Below are 21,357 nucleotides of genomic sequence, written 5' to 3' on the forward strand. Positions count from 1 at the left end.
CAATTCTGCCAGCTTGCTGCCTTATACTACAATAATAATAATCCTTTCTACTGAAGGTGCAAGGCCTGGAATTTTGGGGGAGGGGACAAGTCGATTACATCAACCCCAGTGTCTCACTGGTACTTATTTCATTGACTCCAAAACAATAAAAGGGAAAGCCAATCTCAGAGCAATTTGAACTCAGAACCTAAGGACGAACGAAATGCCACTAAGCATTTTGTCCGGCATGCTAATGGTTCTGCCAGCATGCCTCCATCATCATCATAATAATAATAATAATAATAATAATAATAATAATAATAATAATAATAATAATAATAATAGGAATAGGAATGATCAAGAAGGGAACCGAAAATTATTTGAGAATGATCCCTGGCTTACCATCCCTGCAAGAAGTGCAAAAGATTGTCTTAACTGGTACATCACACGTATTGAGAAGAGCATTGTCGATGTGAGAACTATTACTACCCATGTATTTTAATTTAACTTTATTTCTATCAAAAAATGAATGAACTAGTGAGTTTAGTTCAATGGCCTACCAATGTATACAATGAGTTTCTTTGCCCTAGGAGTCGGGAAGACACTCGGCGAGAAATGGAAGCAAATTTGAAAGAAGAAGAAAAACCCATAAATAATAATAATAATAATAATAATAATAATGGTATCTAGAATATATATTTATAGAATGTTATATTCAGGTCATCTCAACCTCAGTGTATATTCTTCATTTTACTGTAGTGCTCGTTATGCATCCATTCTTCTAATATTTCCTACTATAATTCATTCTAATTACAAATTCTTAACGAAGCAACTAAATTATGTAACGTACAACTCCCCCACCTCCTTTATTTCAATGTTGTATTTTATCTCATTTTCTTGTATTTTCCTGGCTTCTATCTCTCTTACTTATTCTCTTTACTGTTATGTATATGTGTGTGTATATATGTGTGTGTGTGTATGTATGTATATATCAATGTGTGTATATGTATAGAAAAAAATGTATATATATGAATATATGAGTGTGTGTGTGTGTGTGTATAATATATATATATATACATATATATATAAATATATATATATTATATAAATCTATATGTATATATAAATGTGTATGTGTGTATATATATATATTTATACATATATGTATGTGTGTGCGTATGTATATATATATATGTATAAATGTATACATACATATATGTAAATGTTTACATATGTATGGGTGTGTAGGTATGTGTACACGCACACACATACATAAGTATACTCATACATGCATATACATATCTAAATGTGCACTGGTGGGTGTGTGGCTGTATATGCACATACACACCTGTGCATGTATAGATATGTGCAGTTGTGTGTAGCAGTATACAGACAGTATACAGACACACACACATGCCCCACACACACACACACACACACACGCACATACACACACACACACACACACACACACACACAAGGTCTGTTAATGAAGAAGCAAAATTTTAAAACCAAAACAAACTTACTGCGTTGCTATGCAAGTTAATCCTTGTTGAATTCTTCAAAATAACTTCCTCCATTATTGATTCAAAGCTTCCTGGCATTTTGCTCCATCTTCAAGAGTGGTGAGGCAAAGTTCTAAGTCATTTAACCCTTTTGGTACCAATCCACCTGAAACTGCCTCTCATTCTGTAGTAGAAATGTCTTGTTTCCAAAAGTTCTGAATTAAAATCTTTCACCAAACCTTAGTCACAATTTATGCTCCCAACACTAGCTTAATGATAACTAAGTTATTTTACTAAATTCTTTGTCATATTTAAAATTAATTGAAAGAAACACAGAACATCTCAAAATAAATACGGTAACGAAAGGGTTAATAATGCCTGAAATTGGCCACTGTTAAGGGTAGATTTCAAATTTTGAGAGGAGGATTTCTCGGCGAGTCTAGTTGTATTTTTGCTCAAAAGTTATGGACTAGGAGTAAAGGTGCCTGGCTTAGACGTTAGGGTATTTAGCTCATGATTGTAAAATTGTGAGTTCGATTCCTGACAGCATATTGTGTCCTTGAGTAAGACACTTTATTTTATGTTGCTTCAGTTCATTCAGCTGGCAAAGAAAGGAGTTGCATCTTTAATTCAAAGGGCGCCAGCCTTGTTACATTCTGTGTCATGCTGAACCTCCTTGAGAACTACCTCAACTGTGTGCATGCCTGTGGAGCACTCAGCCTATTACTTATGCTATCGGTCTCTTTTGCTGAACTGCTAAGTTATGGGGAGATGTAAACACAGCAACATTGGTTGTCAAGCGATGTTGAAGGACAAATACATATACACACACACATATATGCGACAGGCTTCTTTCAGTTTCCATCTACCAAATCCACTGACAAGGCTTTGGTTGGCCTGAGGCTATAGTAGAAGACACTTTCCCAAGGTGTCACGCAGTGGGACTGAACCCGGAACTGTGAGGTAGGGAAGCAAGCTTCTGGCCACACAGCCATGTTTGCACTTATGTTGTTTACAATTTTATTTATTATTTTTTTTTTTGTCCTTCAATAATTTCGAGGTCTTCTGTTATTATCTCGATGTTGTTAGTTTTGAAGTTCACCAATTTCGAAAAGAAAGAAAAAAAAAGAATAAAGTGGTGGTGGGGTGGGGTGGGGTAAGAAAATGTAAGCACATCCTGTGTTATTTTTTTTGTTTTTCCAGTGTTACCATATGTCCATTTCCTGAAATTGAAAGACAATGAAAGTGTGTCAGTCATGTGACAGACAGGACAGAGCATTGCAGGAATGGTGGTGGTGGTGTGGGTGTAGGGGAAGAAGGAGCTTGGTGATGGCTGATGGTATGAGTTAATAGGGCACTAAAGTCGATCACCAAAAGATGGATTTCCTGTTTGGAACAAGTAAATACTACAAGCCCAGCTGTTGAACTATTACGAGATTTGTCTGACAGTAGAGTACATCTCCTCTGTCTCACGTAGGCCTTTACAAAATCCATTTGACAGAAGAGTACATTTCTATCTCCTATGGACCATTTCAAAATCCTTTGACGGTGGAGTACATTCCTCCTATCTCACATGGACCTTTACAAAATCCATTTGACGGGGGAGTACATTTTTCCTATCTCCCATGGACCTTTACAAAATCCATTTGACGGTAGAGTACATTTCTCTTATCTCCTATGGACCATTAAAAAATCCATTTGACGGTGGAGTTCATTTCTCCTATCTCCCATGGACCTTTACAAAATCTATTTGATGGTAGAGTACATTTCTATCTCCTATGGACCTTTACAAAATCCATTTGACGGTGGAGTACACTTCTCCTATCTTACATGGACCTTTACAAAATCCGTTTGATGGTGAAATACATTTTTCCTATCTCACATGGACCTTTACGAAATCCATTTGACGGTGGAGCACATTTCTCCTATCTTACATGGATCTTTGCAAAATTTAACTGTGGAGTATAGGTCTTTTATCTCATATAGATCTTTATAAAGCTTCTTTGATGGTGGATTACTTCTCCAATCTCTTGAGGATCTTCACAAAACTTGACTGATGGTGGAGTAAATCTGTCATTTTACATGGATACACCCATTTACTGAACATCACACTTGAAACAGGCAAAACATATAATGAGGATACTAAAAATGAATCCAACCGCTCTCAAAAATTTAGTGAAAAAAACAGGAAGAGTAAATATCCTTGTCTGGTGCCAAATTGATCCCAAAATCTAATGAGTTTGTGCCAATCATGTGACCAAACATCTTTGAAAGTTTCATCCAAATCAATCGAACGGTTCTTGAGATATCATCTTGTCCATGGACAAACAAACATGACTGAAAACAATACCTTTACCTCCGCTAAGGTGGAGGTAATAAAACAATAACGAACTTATTTTATACAGTGTTCAGGTGCACCACAACCCATTAGATAAAGTAGCTAAAAGTGCATGAACAGCATATAGAATAATGCACAGGAAGGGAGCAGTGAATGAGTTGTTTTAAAAAAAAAGGTGTGGGTGTCAGGCGCACTGTTTTTTGGGGGAGCATGGAAGTTCTGAAGGATGTAGGGTCCCAACAGCTGAGAACTGATGTGGGTAGTTTATTCCATGCTTCAGCAATTGTGAGCATGGAAAGGTGTTTCTGAGAGTCATGGGTGCAATGTTGGCTTTTTTGTTTTCTTGATTTTGTAAGCCTGCCCAATATAATTCTAAATAGACTATGTCTTCAAATAAAATGGGTTAGTCATTGCTGGAAGGTCTTTGCTCATAGGTCAGCTGGATCACAGCAGATCTGGGACTAAACAACTACTACTACTACTACGAACTATTTAAGACACCTCCTGTTGCCTGAGTTGCTAGAAATAGTAACCAAAAATCAAAATTCCACCATTGTAATAAAGAGGTGGGGGGGAATACATTGACTAATGTACTCTTAGCTACACTATGTCTGAATAAAATACAGGATGGGCAAGACTTGAATGTCTTTGATCATATTTCTGCTTAGTCACAACTGATTTGGGGAGATTAAACGATAGCTACTTTAGTTTTTGTATCATTATTCTAAGCAGGATGTCACGTTCGAGTGAAAAGCTAAAATTACAAGAATAAAGTGATTTAATAGCAGTCATCATCTTCATCTTCATCATCATCGTCATTTGATGTCTGTATTCCATGCTGTCATGGGTTGGACGGTTTAACAGGATCTGATTAACCAGAGGGCTATGCTGGTCTCTAACGTTTGTTTTAGTAAGGTTTCTAATGTTTGGTTTTTTACTTTTGTGGCACCAGCACCAGTGAGGTCACTGAGTAGCTTGCAAGATAGGACCCCTTAACAGAGTGTGGATGCAGTATTTAGGGAGGTGGTTTTGTACCAGGTGTAGAGCGGTTAGAGTATAAAAGAAAAACAGAAACAGGTACCTTGCTGCAGTGTAGGTACACACATACACACACATACACACACACACACACACATATGTATATCAGATAGGTGCAGGGTGGGTGTGTGGTCAGAAGTTTGCCTTCCAGTCACCTGACTCTGTGTTCAGTCTCACTGCATGGGACCTTGGGCAAGTGTCTTCTTTTAAATCTCTGGCTCAACAACAACTACATATATATATATATGCATGTCTGTGTTGCTACCTCCTTGTCTTGACATCATATGATAGTTGTAAATGAGTATCACTGTCATACAAGCAGTGTGGTTTGTTCATCAACTGTGAAAAAATCATCTGATCACAAGGAAATATTACTTTGAAGCAATAAGAAAACCGATGAGGGTTGGTGACAGGAAGGGCATCCAGCTGTAGAAGTTCTGCCTCCAGCAAAATTCCAATCCCCACCCCCTGCCATGCCAAGCAAGCATGGAAAAGTGGCTGTTAAAATGATGATGATGATGATGCTAGCGGTTCAATAAAATAACAAGCCAATCCATGGAGTGGTTGGTGATGGTCATGTGAACCATACCAAAACAACAGAATAGGTCCAATAACAAGAAAAAATGGTCGTTTTTTTTTTTTAGTCCTTCTTTCTTTTTTCTGTTGCTGTGTGGGCCAGATGATAGAGAACTGATAACAGGGTGATGAGACACTGTAGGAACGATCCCACACAGGCGCAAGCAGGCATAGTAAAATGGTGATAAAAAAAACCATGATGGTGATGGTGATGATGTTTTTGCGTGCAACCAACATCAAGAATATCTTAGTGTTTTGCACGCTCAGTAGTTTGTTGTCGACACAAAACAGTAAATTTCTTTGATTTTCCGGTACCGAATAGAGTAAAGATCTTCTGGTTGATAGAAAGCCAAGACAAAATATATATATAAATGTACATGCACACACACACATTTATATATACATTTATATATATAAATATATATGTATGTGTGTGTGTGTGTGTGTTTTATGAAAGAGTTCTAAGCTAAAATGTTATTTCATTAAAACTGAAGGACACTAAATTTTTGTTTGAAACCAAAGCCCTTAGAATCTCTCTCTCTCTCTCTCTCTCTCTCTCTCTCACACACACACATACACACACAACTTGGCGACACCCTGACCATGCCCTAAGAGGGTGTGTATATATATATACACACAGGCATATATGTATACATGTGTGTATATATATATATATATATATATATATATATGCATACACATTCACATACAGACATACACACATAGTGTATGTGTGTGTGTGTGTATATATATATATATATATACACTCACACGCATACACACACACATATATGTGTATTATATATACACATGTATGCATATATGTGTGTATATATAGACACACGTATGCATATATGTATGTGTGTGTATACATTTACACACACACACACACACATGTATATATATACACGCGTATGTGTGTGTGTGTGTGTACATAGATTATTGATTATCATCTCTCTTTGATTCTAGAACATAATATAAGGAATCAAAAATATTAAATCTAAAAGTTTGTTTCAAATGTTCTATACCCCCACCGCCAACATTTTTTTCGCATCATCATCATCATCATCATCATCACCATTGTTCTCACTACTACTACTATTACTACTACTAAAACCACCACCACTACTACTACTACTACTACTACTATACTACTACTACTACTACCACCACCAGCACCACCACCCCCACTCCCACCACCACCACCACCACCCCCACCACCACCACCACCACTACTACTATACTACTACTACTACTACCTCCATTGTTCTACCAATCATGTAATCTTTAAATTTTCCACATGGCATAACAGATCAAATGAATTGCAATGTCTTACGTGTCTTATGATTAGCCATCAATACATAATATCCATAGCAACGGATCATTTCAGAATCCCACCTTTTGCTTCCATCTTCGACTATATTGAAAAAAAAAAAAAAAAAAGAAATTAAAATAAATATACAAAAAAAAAAAAAATTAAATGGTTTTTTTTTCCCCCTCACGTTTAACTTTTGTTTTTCATTGATTTTTTTTCCCCTCGTCTCTTTGTGATTTAATAACTCATTTCATCACCATATCATGAAATGAAATAAAATTCATTGAATATCGAATAAATCTACTCTGAGTGTGTGTTTGTGCATATGTAGATTTGTGCTTGTGTATGTGTATATATATATATATATATACACACACACACACACACGCACATACACATATATGTGTGTATGTATAAATATATGTATACGGATTCTTCTATTTTGTATTGTTTCTATTTTTAAATTTCATATATTGTTAAAATATATATATATTTCCCAAATATATTGCTTACCAAAATAGAATAAAAATAAAATAATGATAATAATGATAATGATGATGATGACGACGACGACAGTAATAATATTAATAGTAATAATAATAATAATAATAATAATAACAACAGTAATAATATTAATTATAAGAATAATAGCAATGATAATAATGCTGCAGTCCCAGGCAGTGGCTCTCGTGGCTTCTGATCTTAACTGATTGGAAGTGTTATCATGTACATTGTTTTCTCTTGGTATAAAAGATGGGCTACAGCAAATATTCTGCTCAATACCACAGATTTGCTTGTTAGTTGTTTGACCTTAACCAGTTGAGCATGTCCCTTAGTGGCTGACGATATGTGCATCTCTGATCACGAGCAGAAGTAGTGGGGGAGCATCATAGCCATGTGTTGAGAAGGATTCTTTGGGGTTTGAATAATTCACCTCTGGAAACGTGGGTTTTTCGTTCAACATACCTATGTATGAATATATCTTCTTGCTCTTCTTTCTCTTTTCTCTATTCTAGAAATTACTAATACTTTACACATCATCATCATCGTTTAGCGTCCGCTTTCCATGCTAGCATGGGTTGGACCTGTATTTATATATTATCTGAACTGTTTAAAGTAAATGAATAGAAATATTATAATGTCTAACAGCTGATGAATACTACCTCTGGATTCCCTCCATTTTCTTCTGAACCCGAAACCATGTGGTTGGTAAGCAAGCTACTTACCACACAGCCATTCCTACGCCTAATGCATGATTAATTCAAAACAATGTGCGTAGGAGTGGTTTTGTGGTAAGTAGCTTGCTTACCAGCCACATGGTTCTGGGTTCAGTCCCACTGCATAGCACCTTGGGCAAGTGTCTTCTACTATAGCCTCGGGCCGACCAAAACCTTGTGAGTGGATTTAGTAGACGGAAACTGAAAGAAGCCCATCGTATATATGTATATATACGTGTATGTGTGTGTATGTATTTGTGTGTCTGTGTTCTCCCTCCCTGCTCCCACCATCATCGCTTGACAACCAATGCCGGTGTGTTTACGTCCACGTAACTTAGTGGTTCGGCAAAAGAGACTGATAGAAATAAGTACTAGGCTTACAAAGAATAAGTCCTGGGGTCGATGTGCTCGACTAAAGGCGGTGCTCCAGCATGGCCGCAGTCAAATGACTGAAACAACTAAAAGAGAGAGAAAAACAAGCATTACTTTTGAGAGAATAATGTGACAGCCAAAGGGTTAAAATAGTTAATGACCAACTTTCTAGATCTTAGGCAGTTTTAATTGGAAATTCACAGCAATAAACCCAAGGATTGGAATCACCAATTCTAAAGAGTCATTACTAAAATATTCTTGTGATTTATTTTGTGAGTTTATTTTTTGTTCTATTTTTTGTTTTTTAAATGTTATTTTCTTATTTTTCAATCATTTATCTAATTTGACTTTTTTTCTCTTTTGTATAATTATAGCTTGATCTGATCTGTTGTATGTGGTGTGTGTTAGAGATTATTTTAAAGTGTATTATGTGTGTAGAGATATGGAGGATAAGAGGATAGATGGATGGATGGAGTAATTGATAGATAGATAGATAGATGGATAGATAGATAGATAGATAGATGGATAGATAGATAGATAGATGGATAGATAGATAGATAGATGGATAGATAGATAGATAGATAGATGGATAGATAGATAGATGGATTACATTCATATATAGGAAGATAGATATATTGGTAGATAGAAAGGTTGATAGAAGTACAGGCAAATAGATAGAGAGATAGATAGGTAGATAGATAGATAGATAGATAGATAGATAGATAGATAGATAGATAGATAGATAGATAGATAGATAGACAGATGGATTACATTCATATATAGGAAGATAGATATATTGGTAGATAGAAAGGTTGATAGAAGTACAGGCAAATAGATAGAGAGATAGATAGGTAGATAGATAGATAGATAGATAGATAGATAGATAGATAGATAGATAGATAGATAGATAGATAGATGGAGTAATTGATAGCTTGATGGATAGCTGGGTAGACTGATAGATAGCTAGAGGGATAGATAGATAGATAGATGGATTACATTCATATATAGGAAGATAGATATATTGGTATATAGAAAGGTTGGTAGAAGTACAGGCAAATAGACAGACAGATAGATAGATACAGAAAGAGAATAATAAACTGATAGATAGAAAGTTAGACTGATAAATAGATAGTGAAAGATAGATAGATTGATACATAGATAGATAGATAAATTGTTTGATAGGTAGATAAATTGATAGACTGACAGATTGCTTGATAGATAGGTAGATAGACAGAAAACTAGGTAGATTGACTGCTAGATAGGTAGAGAGACTGATAGATAAATTGTTTACTGGATCAATGGACTGTTAGCTAGATAGATAGTCTAATAGATAGGTAGGAAGGCAGGTAGGTGATTTTTATGTGATTGCCTTTACAGTGATGTGCTTCCAATACCAAAACTGGTATATAATTTATTGGTGTTCATTATTGAATACAAATGAATGCCAAAACGACTGGAGAGGAAAGGATAGCTGAGCAAGTTAGCTTCAAAAACAATAAAAAAAGTAATATTCTTAAGTTAAGCTTCCCTCTAGAATGTTCTAAATACTATCCAAAAAAAAAAAACCATTAAAGAAAATGAATAAAATATAAATAAAATCACGTGGTTTTTACCTCATCTATCCTCTGGTGTTTACGTGTAATTAAATTTGATTTCTTATAGAAAAAAGATAATTTGTTTCCTGGTAAAACAAAATACAAAGGGATGCTGCAAGAGTTCCTGGCTTTGGATAAAAGAAAATACAGGAATATCAGTTAATTATGAATTTAGTCAACATATTCCCTTCTCAGATTCCCAGACTTATTGTAGTGATCCTTCAGTTTTTCTAAGTCCTGTAAAAGAACTCAGAAGGTTTGACCTCCAGCCAAGCCTTTCACGAAATCCTTAAAGCTAGAAATTTTTTCACGGATCTAGTGAAGTTGATTCACAGAATCTGCATTTTTTTTAAAGTAAAAAATCTGAAAATTGGTTATATTGATGTAGTTTTCCACTCTTATTGCTGTGAATCCACGATCTTGTGGAGAAAAAAAATAGAATAAAAAGTTACAGAATTTCAAAAATAGAAAGAAACTGTAATTTTAGCCAATAGTGAGACACTGGTGTCAGCTTCAAGGTTGTATCTTGTGAAATTTATAGTTTAGCATCTGTGAAATGACCTGTTACCCTGTGTTTACTTTATGTGTATTTCAGTATTATGTATACCTGTCATGTACATCATTAATATATAGGTGCATGATCAAAGATGCACATATCGTCAGCCACTAAGGGATATGCTCAACTGGTTAAGGTCAAACAACTGACAAGCAAATCTGTGGCATTGAGTAGAATATTTGCTGTAGCCTATCTTTTGTACCAAGACTAAACAATGTACATGATAACACTTCCAATCAGTTAAATTATTATTATCATCATTATTATTATTATCATTATTATTATTATTATTATTATTATTATCATTATCATTATTATTATTATTATTATTATCGTGTATGCTTGTTGAAGTATGTGAATACTTACTTGAATTCAACCTACTTGGGTAGGTGACAGTCACATGACAACAACTAAATATCAGCAACAATTTTAAAAAAAACCTCATTCACAATGTAGATCAACAATTATTACATTTATCATCATCTTTCGTCCAAATTCATGCAATAGTTAGACATTTTTTTCTGATATTTACACTGGAATAATTATTGGTAATTATTGCGTACAACAGACATAGTTCATCACCCATTTCTTTGGATTCCATAATTTACTCTTTGATACTTACTTATTTAACAAAGATATTTTGGATTGATTTGTGTTTTTTTTAGCAGGAAAATGTATTTGTGTGTGTGTGTGTGCTTGCGTGTGTGAATGTTAGAATGTGTGTGTGTATATATGAATGTTTTATATAGACGTGTGTGCGTATATGTATGTTATATATATATATGTGTATGAATGTTATATATATGTGTATTTGTGTGTATGTGCTTGCGTGTGTGAATGTTATGCATATATGAATGTTTTATATAGACGTGTGTGTGTGTGTGAATGTTATAGACATGTGTGTATGTTATATATGTGTATTTGTATGTGTGTGTGCATGTATGAATGTTTTATATAGATGTGTGTGCGTATATGAATGTTATATGTATGAATGTTATATATATGTGCATTTGTGTGTGCATATGTCAGTATTATATGTGTATGTGTGTGGATGTTATATATTGTGTGCATTGTTATATGTATTATATATGTGAGTTATATATATATATATATATGTACATCATTTACGTCATAAGAATTTAGAAATTTTGAGAGATGTGAAATAATTCAAGTTCGACAGTTTAAAATGTATTTTATATATATACACACACACACATATATATATATACATACATATATATATATATATATATATATATTATATATATATATTATATATATATATATTGTTTGATAGACATCCTCTCTCTCTCACTCTGTGTTTACTACTACCTTTTTATAGCCTGCTGGCAACTTTGTTGTTCTGCAATAAATGTAATATGATAATTGGCAGAAAAGATAAGTTCTGGTTTCTTATATTTACTTTAAATTCTAAATCTTAATTTATTCATTTATTTGCTTATTCTTTTTCCATCAATCTTTTTTTTTGTCATTGAAAAAAAAAAAGCTATGGGAAAATCTGAATTCTGCTCATATCTCAAAATATTTCCCTGAAGATATGGTTTTTTACATAATTTCTTACGTAAATGTGATGTAAGGATTTTTGAATCAGCTGTAGGGATGAATATATTGAAATGTCATTGATCTTGTTTTTTGCTGTTCTTTCAAATGTGTGTGTGTGTATGTATGTGTGCAATTCATTAGGCTGATGGTGGTCAGTTTTGGTACAAATTGTAGTTACTGGTATAAAAGAATTATCATATTACTGTAAGGTTTGGACAATTCAGAAAATGTCATTCTTTGGGAAACATACAAACTTGATTTTATTTTTATACTTGTATGTGTGTGTGTACAGGTGTTGCTGTGAAGTAAGACATTTGATATTTAAACACATGATCCCAGGTTTAATCCCCACTGTGCGGCACCTTGGGGATGTGTCTTCTACTATAGCCTTGGACCAACCAAAGCATTGTGACTGGATTTGGTTGATGTAAACTGAAAGAAGCTTGCCATGTATGTATGTCTGTGTTTGTCACCCACCACTACTTGACAGCCGGTGTTGGTGTGTTTATGTCCCCTTATCATAACAGTTTGGCTTTAAAAAAGAATATGAAAAACTGGGGTCAGTTCATTTGACTAAACTTCTTCAAAACATTGCCTCTTTCTGTTTGTTCCTTCTTGAGCCATGCCTGGCTCATAAGAGCCAGTTTCCTTGGTGTATAGGTTCCCCACCTGGATGGGACGCTGGACCATCGCAGGTGAGCTGCAAGATGCAGGAGGAAAGAGTGAAATAAGGAAGTGGCGAAAGAGTCAGCAGAAGTTCACCATTACCTTCTGCCAAAGCTGCGTGGAGCTTGGGTGTTTCACTCATAAACACACACATCGCCCAGTCTGAGATTTGAACCCACGATCCCTCCACCGTGAGTCTGCTGCTAACCACTAGGCTATTACCCCCCTCTGGCTGCAGTCCAGCAAAAGTAAAAAATAAAAAAACGTATAGATGTATGTGTGTGTGTGTGGTGTGTGTGTGTGTGTGTGTGTGTGTGTTTATTTGCTTGTATATTATTATTATTATATTTTACTTATCTTTTATTGTATTTAAATTTGTTTTCTTTTTTTTTCTTCTTTTGCAGCATTTTTTCACAAAGAAAGGATTACGCACCAATCTGAAAAGAACGAAAAGTGTTACCAAATTAGACAGGAAACGGTCAGCTTCCAATGTCTGTGAAAGGGAAACGTAAGTGTCTCTCACTATTCTAAACCCAGTCTCACTAAAACTTATCCTTGTTCTTTGGAATTACCACAATTCTTTCCATTACCTTCAGCTTCCGGATTTAAACAGATGAAACTTAGTCTTCATCCTTGTCTTTTACATGAAGGCATGTGTTTTGGCTTAGGGTCTTCAACTCAGGATTGTAAGGTTGTGAGTTCAATCCCTGGTGATGTGTTGTGTCCTTGAGCAAAACACTTTATTTCATGTTGCTCCAGTCCACTCAGCTGGCAAAAAGGCCAACCTTGTCACATTCTGTATCATGCTGAGTCTCCTGGAGAACTATGTTAACCCATTTATTACCATATTTCTGTTGAGATGCTCTGTGTTTCTTTTAATTAATTTTAAATATAACAAAGAATTTAGTAAAATAACTTATTTATAAATTACTTTAATTAAAATAATATTCATTAGTGATTAATATAGTTTTCCTCTTTACCACATTATTTCTCGTTAGCACTGTAATTTCCTTTGGCTTCCTGCCTTAAATATGTTAACACAAACTTGACTGTTGCTGTTTCATGTGGATGGTGTCACTAAGTAATGACTACTTACTTTTGAGGTATGTTGAGTGGATATGTCAGAAATTTGATTTGTGAACTTTGCAGAAATATTATCTATGGGTTGTCATGAAGTTATTGTGTGTAGACAATGCAGTGATATGATGTGTAGAAATAATAGAAATATGATGTCATTATGACAAAAATATGTTGTGTGAGGATCTTAAAGTTATGACATGTGGACATCACAACAGTATGATTTGTGGACATCACATGGATATGATTTTTTGACATCACAAAAATATGATGTGGATATGAGAAAGATTTGATGTATTGACATCAGAAAAATATGTGTGGACATCACATAGATATGATATGTGGAAATGATAGATATATGATGTACCATTATGATGCATATATGTTGTGTGGGCATCTCAAAGTTATGACATGGTCATCAAAGAGATATGATGAGTGGACATCACAGAGATGTGATGTGTGGACATCACAGAGTTAAGATGAGTGGACATCACAGAGATGTGATGTGTGGACATCACAGAGTTAAGATGAGTGGACATCACAGAGATATGATGTGTGGACATCACAGAGATGTGATGTGTGGACATTAAAGAGTTAAGATGAGTGGACATCACAGAGATGTGATGTGTGGACATCACAGAGTTAAGATGAGTGGACATCACATAGATGTAATGTGTGGACATCACAGAGATGTGATGTGTGGACATTACAGAGTTAAGATGAGTGAACATCACATAGATATGATGTGTGGACATCACAGAGATGTGATGTGTGGACATCACAAAGTTAAGATGAGTGGACATCACAGAGATATGATGTGTGGACATCACAGAGATGTGATGTGTGGACATTACAGAGTTAAGATGAGTGGACATCACAGAGATGTGATGTGTGGACATCACAGAAATATGATGTGTGGACATCATAATGATGTGATGTGTTGATAGTTGAATGATGCGATGTGTTGACATCACAGAGATATGATGTGTGGACATCACAATGATAGGATGTGTTCACATCACAAAGATATGGTGTTAACCTCAAAGTTATGACATGTGGATATAACAAAGATAGGAAATTGGACATGAGAGATGTGTGAGGACATAACACACATGCACACACACGAACATGCACACTCACACACATATGATGGGCTTCCATACAGTTTCCTTGTATCAAATTCACTCACAAGGCTTTGGTTGACTTGAGACCATAGAAGTAAGACATTTTCCCAAAGTTCTGCCCTGTAGTGGGATTGAACCAGAGACCACTCGGTTGCAAAACAAGCTTCTTAACCACACAGCTATTTTGTTTATCCATTTTTTTTTTCTTTAAATTTGTTTTATTTAATTTTCACATCTGACATTACAACAATTTTTACACTCGAAAATACTTCAAATATTTATCTAATTACCTCGCGTTTTGATTCACCTCAATTTAAAGCTTTTGTTTGTCATTTCATGACAACCACCACCACCACCACCACCATCATGATCATCACGTATAGTTATAGCAAATACTTAACTGACGTTCAAATGTGTTATATTAATAAAATAAATTTAAAAAATCAGAAATATTAAAAACAAAAAAAAACATCAATTCATATTTGAAAAATATCTAAAGTGGCAAAAAAATATTAGAATCATGTTTATATCCTGCTTGTAGTGATGGTGGTAGTGGTGGTAGTAGTAGTAGTAGTGGTGGTGATTTTAGTGATAGTGGAGGTGGTGGTGATTGTAGAGGTGGTAATAGTGGTGGTGATGGTGGTAGTAGTGATTGTAGTGGTGGTGGTGATTTTAGTGATAGTGGAGGTGGTGGTGGTAGTGGTGGCAGTAGTGGTAGTGGTGATGGTAGTAGTGGTGGTGATGGTGGTGGTAGTAGTAGTGGTAGTGGTGGTGGTGGTGCTGGTGGTAGTAGTGATGGTGGTAGTAGTGATGGTGGTGGTGGTAGTAGTAGTAGTAGTAGTAGTGGGGTGGTAGTGGTGATTGTAGTAGCAGTAGTATTTAGTTACAACATTGAAGTTATCATTACAAAGAATTCTTCAAGAACTTGTCAGAACAATAATGTGTTTCTGATATTTGAACTTGAAACAATAACAGCATGGGGTGGAATGGTAAAAAAAAAATCTATAAATGACATCTTTTGTCAAGGCAGCACTGAGGTGAGTGTTACCAAAATTCCGCTGCCACACATCCACACTCCTACCCTTCACACACACACACACACACACATTGCAAGTCTTGTAACTTGATAGCTGACTCAATGAATTCTACACATTTATTGGTCATGGGAAGAATTCGGTTCCATTTCATGGTTGGTCACAGGAATTGATTTCTCTTTTGCAGGAAAAAATAAAAAATTGAAAAATAGAAGAATAAAATAAAGAAAATAGAATAAAATAGAAAAATAGAGTTTGTCAGCAAATTAAAAATGAAATTGGGTTTTAAACTTTCGGCTGCCATATTTGTGTTGAAAAACTTTTCATTTATTTTAATTTACATTTTTTCCCAATTCTTCTTTGCCTTCTTCTTCTTCTTCTTCTTCTTCTTCTTCTTCTTCTTCTTCTTCTTCTTCTTCTTCTCCTCTTCCTCCTCCTCCTTCTTCCTCCTCCTCCTCCTCCTCCTTCTTCTTCTTCTTCTCAATTGAATACAGTCAAGTCTTGACTGAAACAAAATTGTTGAAACGGTTTAACACCTCTCACACACACACAGCCCCACCCTCACCAACATCGCTTGACAACCAATGCTGGTGTCTTTATGTCCCCGTAACTCAGCAGTTTGGCAAAAGAGACCGATTAGAATAAGTACTAGGCTTATGAAAAATAAGTCCGGGGGGGGGGGACGATTTGCTCGACTAAAAGCGGTGCTCCAGCATGGCTGCAGTCAAATGACTGTGATAGAAGTAAAAGAATAAAAGAGTAAATTAATTCTTCCTAATTCTAGCAAAAGACCAACATATTTGAGAGAAGAGGACAAGACAATGATTTCAACCCCAGTTCTTGTCTGACATTTTATTTTATCGACCACGAAAGGATGAAAGACAAAGTTGAAACTTGGTAGAATTTGAACTCAGAATGCTGCTGTTTTGCCTGACAATTCTGCGAGCTTGCTGCCTTACTTTATTTCAAGATTTTGGCACAAAGCCACCAGTTTTGGGGGAGGGGTCAAGCTGATTACGTCAGCCCTAGTGTTGACCCAAAAAGATGAAAGGCAAAGTCGACCTCGGTGGAATTTGAACTCTGAGCACAGACTAAAGGCCAGTAAGCATTTTGCCTGGTGTGCTAACGATTCTGCCACCTTGCTGCCTATTTTTATTTCAAATTTTGGCACAAGGCCAGCAATTTCAAGGGAACATTGTTAGTTGATTACATCAACCCCAGTACTCAACTGGTACTTCTTTGATTGACATCGAAAGGATGAAAGGCAAAGTCGACCTTGGTGGAATTTGAACTCAGATCATACAGATGAAATACTGCTAAGCATTTTGCTGACAATGCTAACGGTTCTGCCAGTTTGCCACCTTTCTTAATTTCAAATTTGGCATCAAATCCAGCAGTTTTCTGGGAGAGGTGTTAGTCAATTACATCAACCCCAGGGTTCCATTGGTCCTTATTTTATCAACCCCGAAAGGATGAAAGGCGAAGTTGACCTCAGCAGATTTTGAGCTCAGAACATCAAGATGGACGAAATGCGACCAAGCAGTTTCCCTGGTGTAATAATTCTGTCAGCTCTCCGCTTTAGTTTGCAGTAATATTAACATTATTATTACTGAGGAGGAGACCTCCTTCGGTCATGAATGACCCTGGGATCGCACCTAGAAAAGTTACCCTCCGAGGCACAAGTCCAGGCAAGGTTGTTTATGGAAACCAACAGTCACCCATGCATACCAGCATCCCCTCTCCACACCACTTCCAAGGGAAGGCAAAGGATGATACAGCTCGGCACCAGTGATGTTGCAACTCATTTCTACAGCTGAGTGAACTGGAGCAACAGGAAATAAAGTGTCTTGCTCAAGAACACAACATGCAGCCCGGTCCGGGATTCGAGCTCACAACCTCACGATCATAAGCTCGACGCTCTAACCACTGAGCCATGCACCTTCACTATTATTACTATTATTAGAAATATTAACCTCTCATGTTAACCTGGCATAAAGCCACCTCCTCCAGTATTATTCTGCCCTCAGTTGAGGGGTCTTGACATCTTTGGAAAGAAAAAAGGGAACCTTGTTTTCCATCAAATACAGTATGATTTTGATAGTATCCAAATATTTTATGGATAAGTAGGAAGCAAAATTGGCCTCAAGTGCCATAAACTAATTTAGTTTGACTGTCTTGTTGCGAGCATCTCCATCTTTGCAGAACTGGCAAATAAAGGAATTATTCTTTAGAATAACTGCAACAACAAGGATATCTTCAGTTTATGTAGAATTCATCTGTATATGCAAATAGATGTGTGTATAATTTTGGTCTGTCTCTGTCTCTGTCCTTCTCTTTCTCTCTTTCTCTCATGTACACATACACACATACACAGGGTGTGTGTGTTGTTATGTGAGTGTGTGTGTTTGTGTGCATGTGTGTGTGTATACATATCTTTCTGTGTGTGTGTATGTTTGTGTGTGTATATGTTTGTGTGTGTGCATGTGTATGTGTGTGTGTGTGTGTGTGTACATTTACGTGTGTGTGCACATTTATGTTTCTGTGCATGCATATATATATATATATATATATACATACACACACACACACACACACACACACACACCACACACACAAACAAACAAACAAACAATGTATATATCTATATAATATATATATACACTCATGTATGCACAGGTGTGTGTGTGTATATATATATATATATATATATATATATATATAGTAAAATAGACAATGCTTGTCATTTTGGAATAATTTCAAAATTTAAACAAAAGCCAAATCATTTCATTACAAATTGGTCTTTTATATTTTCTGACCCAGCCTACTCCACCCGAGCATTATTGAAAGAGATACGATGTAAGAACCTTGTTTTCCTGGCACTTCATTGAGATTCTGTGGCAGTCGACCAAATATTCCACAAAAGTCTGTTCCAACAGAAATGTATTTCAGTTGTAAAAACAAAGACACATATGTAAAAACTGCAATTAATAATTATATTTCGGTTTCATTGAATACAATCATAAATAGGTGGGCAACCCGGCCCTTTATGGTAGTTACATGACCTGTTTGAAATAGATGCCAAATTTCCCTAAAATCATACCTTTGTAGTCTTTAAAAAGTGAAGGACACGTTAGACAAAGCAGTCTGGCCACCAAAGGGACAGACATAGCTGATGAAAGCAGCTTAAGGTGGTGGCTATGATTGACAAGAGACCACAGGTGGAATCTTTCTACAGGTAAAGATGAATTTGGTCCTAGTTGCCCTACTCATATTAAGTGTACAGGCTAAGGAGCAAAATACTTAGCCTGTATTTTGCTGAGACAGAAGACAGGTATCTTAACAAAATACAGAGATACCTGAGACATCTCTGTATATGTCAGATACATACAGAGACATATGTATCTGTATATATGATACATATATACAGATACCTGTATCTGTATATACCTGAGATACCTGAGACAGAAGACACACTCTGTGTGATCGTTGACAGAGCAGCTAACCGGCTTCCATGCCAGTGGCACATAAAAGGCACCATTCAAGCATGACCATTACCAGCATTGCCTTACTGGCACTTGTGCCTGTGTAGTAGGATGCCAAGAGCACCATCTGAGTGTGATCGTTGCCAGAGCAGCTAACTGACTTCTGTGTCAGTGGCACGTAAAAGGCACCATTCAAGCATGACCATTACCAGCGTCACCTTACTGACACCTGTGCCGGTGGCATGTGTAAAAAGATTTGAGCGAGGTCGTTGCCAGTATGGCCTGACTGGACCCCGTGCCGGTGGCATGTAAAAAGCACCCACTACACTCTCAGAGTGGTTGGCATTAGGAAGGGTATCCAGCTGTAGAAACTGCCAGATCAAGATTGGAACCTGGTGCAGCCATCTGGTTCGCCAGCCCTCAGTCAAAATCGTCCAACCCATGCTAGCATGGAAAGCGGACATTAAATGATGATGAGGATGATGATTGAGAAGACCCGCCAAGCCAAGTGAAATCACAATCATGGCTAATGCCTGTGTCATGTAACTGGCATTTGTGCCAGTGGCATGTAGAAAGCACCTTTTGAGCATTGGGCGATAAGCTCCGCTTGAGAAGATCCGTCAAACCCTGTGAAATTGTATTTATGGCTGATACCTATTTCTTTTCTACCCACAAGGGGCCAAACACAGAGGGGACAAACAAGGACAGACAAATGGATTAAGTCGAATACATCGACCCCAGTGCGTAACTGGTACTTAATTTATCGACCCTGAAAGGATGAAAGGCAAAGTCGACCTTGGCGGAATTTGAACTCAGAACATAACGGCAGGCTACCGTTTCTGCTAGCTCGCTGCCTTATGGCTGATACCAGTGTTGCATAACTAGCACTCATGCAAGTGGCACATACAAAAGTACCCTTCAAACTGCGGGCCTCACAGAGGCAGTGGCAAGTGACGGAGACCTTTGATGATATACTGTGCTTGAGATGACCTGTCAAGCCAAGGGAAATCGTAGTCATGGCCTATGTCGGTGTTTCGTAACTGGCATGTGAAAAGCACCCACAACACTCTTGGAGCGGTTGGCATTAGAAAGGTCACCCAGCTCTAGAAACGATGCCAAATTGAAATGGAACCTGGTGCAGCTCCCTAGCTTACCAGTTTTTCTGTCAAACCATCCAACCCATGCCAGCAGGGAAAACAGATGTAAATTGCTGCTGCTGCTACTGATGATGATGATGATGATGATGATGATGATGTATTTGTCCATTGCATGCAAGCATGGAACATGAACATTAAGTAACAATTATATATGCATGTATGTACACAGACACACACATACACACACCCCTCTCAGACTTTACATATTTCTACCAGAAACATGAATAAAAATTCTTTTATGTTTTTACATAGAAAACACATTGGATATGAGTGTGTATGTATGTATGTACAGTGTGTACGTGCATGTGTGTGTACGTGTGTGTGTGTGTGTATACACATGCACACCATATGTGCACAAGTGTCTTTCGCATGCATGTAACAGTTCTGAGAATCAGTTTAACATTTCCTGGTTGTAATTTGGAATTGCCACAGTTGAAAATTTATAGGACTGTCAGTGCTAGAACATGAGATTCTACTTCATCTGTAGACACACACACACGTACACACACACAAAAATGCATGTGTTGTGTACATGTGTGCTTCTTTTGTGTGTGTGTGTGTTTTCATGCATTTATATATACATATGTGTGTGGTTTATATATTATATGTTTGTGTGTGCATTGATATGCTTGTGTTTATATATGTATATATTTAGGTTTCTATACATGAGCTTATACATACACACACACACACATATATATACATGGGGGGGTTATTTACATGTAAATACGTGTATGTTTATCTATGAATGTGTATGTATGTT

General features: G+C 36.4%; 1 protein-coding gene across 5 annotated transcripts in view; it reads left to right on the plus strand.

Moving 5' to 3' along the window:
- LOC115222966 (ras GTPase-activating protein nGAP) overlaps positions 1 to 21,357 on the plus strand; it is a 479,655-nt gene that overhangs the window by 93,257 nt on the left and 365,041 nt on the right. For all 5 annotated transcript variants that reach the window (XR_005003304.1, XM_029793377.2, XM_029793379.2 and 2 more), the window contains exon 3: positions 13,125 to 13,228. Coding sequence is in view for 4 of the 5 variants with exons in the window: in XM_029793377.2 (XP_029649237.1) it covers positions 13,125 to 13,228 (104 nt within the window). In the remaining variant the exon portion in view is untranslated. The remainder of the gene's footprint in view (positions 1 to 13,124; positions 13,229 to 21,357) is intronic.

Source organism: Octopus sinensis, linkage group LG21 (assembly GCF_006345805.1).
Source record: "Octopus sinensis linkage group LG21, ASM634580v1, whole genome shotgun sequence".
Taxonomy (NCBI): domain Eukaryota; kingdom Metazoa; phylum Mollusca; class Cephalopoda; order Octopoda; family Octopodidae; genus Octopus; species Octopus sinensis.